Source organism: Scyliorhinus torazame, chromosome 14 (genome assembly GCF_047496885.1).
Source record: "Scyliorhinus torazame isolate Kashiwa2021f chromosome 14, sScyTor2.1, whole genome shotgun sequence".
Taxonomy (NCBI): domain Eukaryota; kingdom Metazoa; phylum Chordata; class Chondrichthyes; order Carcharhiniformes; family Scyliorhinidae; genus Scyliorhinus; species Scyliorhinus torazame.
The window spans coordinates 188,223,502-188,233,573 of record NC_092720.1 but is presented as its reverse complement, the minus strand read 5'-3'; the positions used below and the strand labels follow the sequence as shown (position 1 = coordinate 188,233,573).

The 10,072-nt window shown below is 45.4% G+C and overlaps 1 protein-coding gene across 3 annotated transcripts in view; it reads right to left on the bottom strand.

The window, feature by feature from the left end:
* Positions 1-539: 539 nt before the first annotated feature.
* The window catches only part of LOC140390290 (interferon-induced very large GTPase 1-like), a 50,399-nt gene continuing 40,866 nt past the window's right edge, over positions 540-10,072 (bottom strand). For all 3 annotated transcript variants that reach the window (XM_072475322.1, XM_072475325.1, XM_072475324.1), the window contains one exon: positions 540-8,489. In XM_072475322.1, the coding sequence (XP_072331423.1) occupies positions 3,391-8,489 (5,099 nt within the window). In that variant the 3' untranslated portion in view covers positions 540-3,390. The remainder of the gene's footprint in view (positions 8,490-10,072) is intronic.

Sequence of the window (10,072 nt, the reverse complement as noted above, 5' to 3'; positions counted from 1 at the left end):
GTAACCCAATAACCCCTCCTAACCTTTTTTGGTCACTAAGGGCAATTTACCATGGCCAACCCACCTAACCTGCACGTCTTTGGACTGTGGGAGGAAACCAGAGCACCCGGAGGAAACCCACGCAGACACGGGGAGAACGTGCAGACTCCGCACAGTGACCCAGCGGGGAATCGAACCTGGGACCCTGGTGCTGTGAAGCCACAGTGCTATCCACTTGTGCTACCGTGCTGCCCCCAGAGCAGTGTTAACCACTATGTCACCCTTATGAGAGGTGCAGAATCCATTCGATTTCCTGATTTCCATCCTGTTTGAGATGAATTTATATCTCTCGACGTTGTCCAGCATAAGAACCAGTCTGGTTCACTAATGCTCTATAGGGAAGGAAATCTGTCATCCTTACCTGGTCTGCCTACATGTAACCCAGATCCACAGCAATGTGAACACTCCGTTCAAAGGCAAGTAGGAATGGACAACAAATGTTGGCCTTGATAGTGACACCTCATCCCAGGAAAGAATAAAGAAAACCAAATGGACACCGGTTTGAATACAATGGTAATTTTATTGATACATGGTAAGAATTCAGACAAGGGGATCAGGGGTGTGGGGAGAAGGCAGGAGAATGGGGATAAGAAACAAATCAGCCATGATTGGCGGAGCAGACTTGATGGGCCGAATGGCCCAATTCTGCTCCTATATCTTATGGTCTTAAACACATGAAACATTTATAAATGATAAGCTATATAGTTGCAAAACAAACTATCGAATAAAGGACAGTTTCTCGTTTATCTGTATTCACATTTCAAAATAAATGAAACCTGCATACCATTCAGCGGCAGTGCTGGGGAACCACTCTGCCAAAATATTACAGTAAGATATTTCAGAATAAAATCACAGGGCGGATTGCTTGGGCTCGATTCTCCGGTCCCGCGACTAAGTGCAACACGACAGCGCAAAACGGCCCCGATCGCGATCGATTCAGGGCCCGAAAATGGGCTAGGAGCGGGGCCGCGAGGAGCTCGGGGGGGGGGGGGGGGCATAGCGCGAAAGCAGCGTCATAAGCGCGCGGCGCCCGAATGACGCGGCGTGAATTGGGGTCACGCCGTCGGGACTTCGGCCCATCCGGGCCGGAGAATAGCGGGGGTAGCGGAGAATCGCCATTTTGGGTGTCTCGGGCGATTCTCCGGCCTGCGCCGCGCGGAACTCGACGGAGCCGTTCCCGCCGCTTGGGTGAATCGCGGGAGGGCGTCGGACCAGCGTCGCGGGGAAAATTGTCCGCCAGGCGATTCTCCCAACCGGCGCGGGAGCGGAGAATCGCGCCCATTGTCTTTATGTGATACCTTCTAAATTGATACATCAGTGCCCTCAAATACCATGAGGCTACAATTTGACCAGCCATAAACTCAGTGGGTAATGGGTTGAAATCCCCGAAAAACTGATTTAAAAAAATAATTTCATGGCTCGTGAGTATTGTTGCCAATCCAACAAACTGGCATTTGTTACACCACCGAATTGCTCTTGAGAAGGTATTGGTATGCCTCTTTCTGTACCGCCACAGACCATCTTATGTCAGCACATCCGCAGTGCTGTTAGGGAGAGGGTTCCAGATTTTTGACCCAGCGACAATGAAGAAATGATGATCTCGTTCTAAATCAGGGTGGTGTGAGGCGAGGAGGGAACGTTGCAGGTTGTGCTGTTCCCATGCATCTAGGTGTTAGAGATTGCAGTTTTGGAAGGTATTCTCAAAAGAAGCTTGGCAAATTGCTGCAGTTGCATCTCATAGATGGTATGCCACTGTCTGTCAGTGGTGGAGGAAATGAATATTTAATGTGGAGGTTGGCATGCCAATCAAGGAAGCTGCTTTGTCCTGGATGGTGCCAAACTTGAGTGTTGTTGGTGCTGCACTCACCCAGGCAAGTGGAGAGTATTCCATCACAGTTGCTGGTCTATGATGAGCCCCAGGATGTTGGTAATTGTGGAGTCAACGATGGTAAATCCATTGAATTTCATGAGGAGATGGTTAGTTTCTTCTTTGTTGGAGACTGTCAATGCCTGGTATTTGCATGGTGTACATGTTACTTGGCACTTATCAACCCAAACCTGAATATTGTCCAAGTCTTGCTGCATATGAACACGGACAGCATCAGTATCTGAGGAGTGAAGAATGGCGCTGATCCCTGCACAAACATCCATGAACAATCTCCACTTCTAACCTATGATGGCCAAAGGTAATAGATCAGCAGCTGAAGATGGCTGGGCCTTGAACACTACCCTGAGGAACTCCTGCAGTGATGTATTTTCATACTGTTTTCCCTTGAATTCCATCGGCCTTAGGGGGAAGAGATCGAGAGAACCCTCAGGAATTTTGGGAAACTGGTTCACACATGAGAGATGAATTTATCTTCTTCACTTAACATGGACAGCATAATTTGCAATGTCCTGCTGAACTAATTCAGCTAAATATTTACATATCAGCAAACTACATGGAATATGAGTGCAGAATTAGAGGACTATAAATTTAACTAATTTAATGTTACATATTGTTATTAGGATCCAAAATGTTTATTAGATGTTGAAGTTAATAAGAGATAATCCCCGCTTGGTGACATTTCAGGGGCATTTTGACAAATACATGAATAGGATGGGAATGGAGGGATATGGACCCAGGAAGTGTAGAAGATTGTAGTTTAGTCGGGCAGCATGGTCGGCACGGGCTTGGAGGGCCGAAGGGCCTGTTCATGTGCTGTACTTTTCTTTGTTCTTTGTTCTTTGTATACACTCTTCATTCCAATCATATATAGAATGCAGAATGTGGATTTTTCTAGTTCCAGATAGACTATAACAATGCAGTATACGAAGCAGGAATACTGACAATTTTTTTAATTTTTTGATTTAGAGTACCCAATCCATTTTTTTCCAATCATGGGACAATTTAGCGTGGCCAATCCACCTATCCTGCACATCTTTTGGATTGTGGGGGCAAAACCCACACAAGCACAGGGAGAATGTGCAAACTCCACACAGACAGTGACCCAGAGCCAGGATTGAACCTGGGACCTCGGCGCCGTGAGGCAGCTACCCTAACCACTGTGCTGTCTGGAATATTGACAATCATAAGGGCGCATTCCTGACCATGATCTTTCAATTATCCAGTTTGGTGTGGTTCAAAAATATTCGTCACATTAGAAATTCAACATAGCTGGCAGAACAGGCAGTTGTAGGCCTGGTGCCCTTTACACCCCAGGCTGGTCTTTAGTTCTGCCGACTTCAATAGAACTGAATACCAAGCTGAGTCTACAATTGACCGCTGTTGCAATCCCCCTCATTTAACACAACAGGTTAAGGCAAATTTAAACCACATATCACAGTTGCACCAAACCTGTAGTTAACAGGTTAATAAAATTCATCAACCTTGATGTTGTATGTAGTTTCAATGTCTTCTTTAATCGTATCCCAGGATAAATCCCAGCTAGTGATAGCATTTGCTGGGAGTGCAGTGTACCTCTGAGCGAACTGTTGGTTGTATTTGTATAAGACCCACTTCCAGAAGGCAGAGGTCTCAATGGTAGTATCGGCAGTGATGTTCCAACAACTATATCTCACGCCAAGATTTCTGTAGTCCTTATAGGGCCATAATTCTTTTTTTGTATCTTTGTTTTGGAACTTGGTATCACTTGCAACCAGCGTGGTACAATTCTCTGTTACCAATTTCCTACTTGTGATGAAACGGTACCCAGTGAGGCCCTGAGAGCGGTGATATTCAGCACTATGCTCTGAGTGCGTTGGGTTTGTGCAGTCACACAGAACGCCACAGAAGGGGCAGCTTGCCCCGCAACCAGATAACATTGTGTACAGCTCACTGGACGGGTCTATGGGCAATGTTTTAAGCTTTGCACCAATATCACTCCTCCAACCATTAATATGTTGCACAAGGCGATCTTCTACTTCGCAGACAAAATTGGCAATTTCTTGGGAAAAATGCTCAAGGTTAATATTTGTAGCTCCCAAGGTAATGGCAGCCAGCTGGCTTCCTGGTATCTGAAAATCTGATTCAAGTTTTTCTTTAAACATCTGAAGAACATTGTGCACCGTAGTCTCATTAGTCTGCGATGTTACTTGCCTGATAGTTTCTTTGAGCAGACTGATAAATCTTTTTAGAATGTCCAGTGCAAGGTAGCATAACAGGGGCTGTCCTCCATCTACAGCAGCACAATACTTTGTGACTTGCTCCCTCAGCCATTTCTGCTCAAACGGTACTGTCCGTTGGATGTACTTGTAATACTTCTCAAAATTGTCCTCTTCTTTCAAATGCAACATCAGAGCCACTTGGAAGTTCTTACGAAATTTGAATTTCCCGCCTTTCCCGTGGTACCTCATGTACTCCACAATCCCTGGTCCCAGCTTCTTGTTAACTGCATTCAGCAAAGCTGGTTCCAAACAGGATTTACAGAATAACTCTGCTCTTTGTTTGGTTTGGTCCTTTTCTTGGTAGATATTCCTAAAGCTTTTAAAGTAATTTTCCTTCTCCTGTTTCAGGAGCTCCAGTGCATCATTTTTATTCCTGAACTCAGCCTGCATCATCTCAAATTTCGCTGCAGCACAGCAGCAAATGTGGAAAGTGTATTCGACTTTGAATTTTTCATTGAACGTGAAGTCGTTATCGTTGTGTTCTCCAATTTTCTCTTCCACAATTCTCAATAGATCTCTGAAGTAGGTGGAATCATAGTCCTGATTTCTCTGCACAATCTGTTCCACAAACTCCTCACATTCTTGCCAACACCAGCCTGCCCACTGCTCAGCTCGATGCATATCATTGGACTTTTGTGGGCGGATATAGCTGTAACATCTTTTGAAAAGAGATATTGGTTTTGTATCATTATCTGACTTCCTTTCAATGTGATTGTTAGTCACTTGGAATAATGTCATTTCAACTTGGAAGCTATTTTGCTGAATAAGTTTCTCAGTGATTAAATGAATGTGTGCTGGCATTTTCTGCATCAGACATGTTTCCATGTCACTCGCAATGGTACTTTCTTTTTGTGGTCCATGTGTTAATGTTGAAAGTGTCGCTCCCCACATGACCTGAAATTCTTCCCGAAGCTGGGTACCGCCCATGCCCTTTTTCTCTTGCCTACACCTTTTCAGAAGGTCATTAACTTGCTCTTCAATCCGACTCTGATAACTGGCCTTAATATCATCCAACTTCTTCATATCTCTCCATCTCTGGACTGCCTTATCACTTTTCATGTCTATATACATTGCACGTTCTTTGATCACTGAGTCAATGCTGGAAAAAAAGTCGGACCTGTATTTTTCAACCAGGTTCGCCCTATCGCTGGTGGAAAAATAATCTTCCAGTTCTTGGAGAGCTTTTTGTTTCTTTTCTTCCAGAAATGAAACCCGTTTTGTTTTCAAACTTTGAGCCAAACGTTCGGGATCATCTTTGGCATTATAAATTCTGTTCTCTTCCATTTCCACAAATGAATGGATCTCTTTCCGCAGCTCCCATTCAAGGTCGGTGTACTTGATAGAAAGTTCCTTGTAAGCTTCAGCTACAAGGCTATTCCGGAAACTGAAAATGAAATTTTCATACTTCACTGCTTTCCAGAGAGATTTAGTCCACTCCATAAACTCAGAGATGGTTGAAAACTTGCGTTTGTTTTGGTGATTTGTGAAAGATTTGAAAAGCATTTTTTTCAGCTCAAACACCTTCTGACTGTAGCCGGTATTGACTGCTGCCATGGGTGGATTCCCATGCCAAAGGCCTGGGATGTTCCAGTTGTTTTCCTTTGCATCATAGTCTAACACATCAGAGAACTTGGTGAAGCGGCAACCTTGTTTTTCCATTTTAGCCGCAGCTCGTGTCATCGTATCCAGCTGTTCCAGCAGTTGTTTACGGCCTCTCATATTCTGGTCATGGGCGGACACATCGCTCACATTCTGGTGGACAAAGTAACAAGCTGGCCTTTTCCCCACTTCTTTCATTCGTATAAATGCATGTACCACTATCTGCAGCACGTCTTTCATCTCCGTAGAGTTTTCCATGGCCATATTTACCAATGTCACATCGCTTAGACCGATCACCAGGGTGGCGAGCTCGTTGTCATGTTCATAGCTGTCATCGATATTCGATAGTTCCGGCGCTTTTAGCCCCTCAGTGTCAATCACCATGATGTACCCACAGCCCAACTCCTTCTGCAGATCTCCTGTAACTTTGATGAGCTGCATGAATGCCCCGCGGGTGCATCGACCACTACTCACAGCAAATTGCAAACCAAACATGGTGTTCAGAAGGGTGGATTTGCCTGTACTCTGCACGCCCAATACAGTCAGTACAAATACACGGGTCTGTTTGCCAATCTTGTGCTCAACTTCCTTCAGTACAGCTGTGACCCACTGTAAAGGTATGTTTGAAACATCTCCATCGATAAGTTCCAGAGGGACACCGTCCAGCATCAGATCAGCGGCAGTGCGGGGCAGCTGTTGTACGATGCATTTTTCTTCCTTGTTCTGATTTTTCTGGTCAATAAATGTTTCGTAGATCAGTCCAATTTCTCGCATGAGATGCTCCAATCCAAGGGAGCTGGTGCTTATTTGCTTATCCAATGCTTGCAGACGTTTCCAAGTTGCTGCTGCAGTTTTTCTCTGGTCTGCAGACACTTCCTGAGATTCCTCGTACAGGGCTTTGTATTCTTCTCGTAAAACAGAGAGTGTTTCTCTGGAGCTGAAATCCAATCCGAATTTCATCCACTGCAGGAAATGTTTCCTTTCATCTCCTGACCTTTCCGTCAGGGCTGCAATAAATGTTTTAATGTCAGCCGGTACACCTTTCCTGCGGCGTTCATTGCGAAGTTCACTCTGGTTTTCCTCCAGCTTGCTAAGATACTCATTTACAGACATTTGACCTCGTTTTTTCAGGCGACAGCTCTCCTTTTCTAGTTTGGAAAGTTTTTGCCATGTATCACCTTGAAAGGTCATCTTCACTTTCTTGAAGTTCTCAATTCCCTCGGTTCCAATGGAATGAAGTATTTCTTTTGATTTCCTTTGACTTTCTGAACTTTGCTTATCATCCTCGTCCACATTAACCCCAATTTCCCTTGCAATTTCTGCCATTTCCTCTAGTCTCTTTCCAGTGGTTTGGGATTCAACAGTTGAGAGCCCCCCAACTTTCAGACTGCTGATTTCCGCTATTTCTTTCAATGTGGACCGGAGCAACTGTGCAAACTCTGCATTGTTCTTCCTACCAATAGGTAAAATGTGATTCCTCTTCACAACTGACAAAGAAACTAACGTTTTCATGTGGCTTTTCGTTTCTTCAGTTATGTCCTTCCCAGATAGAATTATGACTAGATTTGTGACAGTCTCTGCAAAGGAATTAAGGATGCCACTGGTCTCGCTGTCTATGTTATTGACGAACACAAAAAAAGCCGAAGAGGCCTTTGCCAGAAATTGAACCTGTCTCTCGAACGCTGTACCATCACCTCGAAGATTTAATATAGCCATTGGTTCCGGAAACAGATCCAAATCCTCAATGCCACTGGGTAGGTACCAGCACAGCTCAACAAGGCCATTGGAAATCTTTCGAGGTAAATTTCCACACTCCATGTTGGAATGGACGAAGAAATTGTGCTGTTGTTCAGAATTGCTGAGGACTTCATTTAGAATCTTAGATTTGGAGATGGAGCAGGGACCGAGCCGAATGAAGGAAAACGTCGGCATGCGCTCGATCACCATATTTGTTTCTTTGAACCCCTTGCTTTCTCGGAGTGAGAATGGACGCCATTTCTTCACAATGGAGCGCATGGCCCACAGAAGGAAAGTGTAGCCATCGTTACCATCAGGCAGTAAAAGCGGCAAAGCGAACTGACACAGGGACATCTTCAGCATCAGTTCCTGCTGTAGGAATGCGCTCGCACGCAGGAAAATAGCCATGATGATATCCAAGGGATGGTATGAATCACTAGGTGGCTCGTCCAGCCCAAGAAAGTCCAAGTCTTCTGTTTCTTGTTTCCCTGACTGAATCTCTTTCTGAGTTAATGAGTATTTGAAGTTTCTTGATTTTGAATTGAACATCATCAAATTGCAGAGAAAATAGGCAGGAATATCCTGAGGTGAACTTGGCACCTTATTTTGAAGTGCCTCTGCACTTATGGTGAGCACATCGCTCAAGGACAGCTTCTCACTCTCTAATGTTTTCAACCCCAACTCCATTAGAAAGTCTTGGACACAAATGGACTCAGTGCATCTTTTGGTAGAAATGCTGCTTAGAAGAGCTGAAGTATCTGTTTGTGCTGAGATTTCCGTTTCCACAGCTGGCTTTTCACCCTTGGATTCACGTTTGGGCAAATTATCTTTGTAAGAACCTTCCCTGAGCTCCGAGTCTCCGAGAAAAGGGTCTGATTTGTCGTCATTTTGGGACTCAAACAGGTTGCCCCCCCCTCTATCGCTGATGACATCGACCTCCATATCGGTAGACTCCTTCGAAAATGCACCTGCAGGAATGTAAATTCTGTTCAGTTTTAGAGAAAAATCTATGAGTCACAATATTAAAAGTGCTGTGGGTAGGTGTTAATGCTGATTGTTGTGTTGCCTCTTTCTCTCCCTTCTATAATGGGAAGGCAGAGAAAATACTTCGTGGCACATTTTCCATAGAACCTCTACAGTTCAGGAGGAGGCCATGTGGCCCATTGTGTCTGCATCGACCCTCTGAAAGAGCACCCAAGCAATGGCCCACTCCCCTGCCCTATCTCTGAAACCCCACCTAACCTGGAATCGTCGGACACTAAGGGGCAATTTAGCATGGCCAATCCACCTCACCTGCCCATCTTTGGACTATGAGGGGAAACTGGAGGAAGACCACACAGGCATGGGGAGAATGTTCAAACTCCACACAGACAGTCACCCGAGGCCGGAAACTAACACGGGGACGTGGCTCTGTGAGTTGCAGAACTTGTGAGAAGCTACACTTTTTGAAATAGTGGAGTTTGAACGTATCAAAATTGCACTGCGTGCTCCTATATAGAATGTCAATTAGGGACATTACAGATTATCAAGCTCAGCATTGAGTTCAATAATTTTGGATCATAACTCACTGACCCCTCTTTTTCTCGAAAGGAAGCAGTTGCTGGTGATTCTGCTTCTCCATTTGCACCTCCTCTAGATGCATCTTTCTTACTTGCTTAGCTCCCTCCATCTTTACCAACCCCTCTTGCCTTGCACCATTGCCCTTTTGACGTTTACTTTCCTGCTTTCCACCCTCTCGCAGATGTTCTATTTTTGTTCATTTCCATCACTATCCCGGCCTTTCCATGTGCTTAAAACTTGTTATGTATCCAACTTTTTCAAGTTTTGAAAGAGGGTCATCACCTGAACTTTGGCCCAAATCTTCCTGCCTCCAGATCGTTGGAGATGGGACATAAGTTGGGAGATGCACACCAGTACCCTGAAGATGTCACAACAAAAGGATATATGTGGAAATTGCCTGGCAGGTTTAAACTTCTAATAGAGTGATTCCCTGCTGCCCTGGTCCCTTGACGAATGTCTCCAACCCTGAGTTCAAGACAGAGATTCATGGCAGATATGTGAGACTTAACTGCATACTTACCCTGGAAATGCTAGTTTGATAACTGATTTATCTCAGTGGTTATCAGGATAACTCAACTACGCACCATATCCAATCATCCACCTCACTCAACCAACTATACGCCCGACCACACCCCCGACCTGACCTGACTACCACCTGACCACTTTCCTGACCATGTGACTAGTTCCTGAAAACCCAACTGCTTACCGACTAACCCTTCAGACCCGACAACCCCCTCCCCACTCGATCACCCAACCACCCGTGGCCACCCAACTACCCCTCGGCCTGACCCCACCTACCCATTCATTCGCCCACATTCATCCCTTAAATGGCTCGAGACCCTCAAAATGCGCACAGGCCAGGATGCGAGGGGAACCTGGGGAGGTTGGGACTGCAGCAACTGCTGTCCTACAAGTTAGCATGCCCTCTCCTCTCCATACCACACCGCTCCCCCCCCCCCCCCCCCCCCCCCCCCACACAAACTCTCGGACG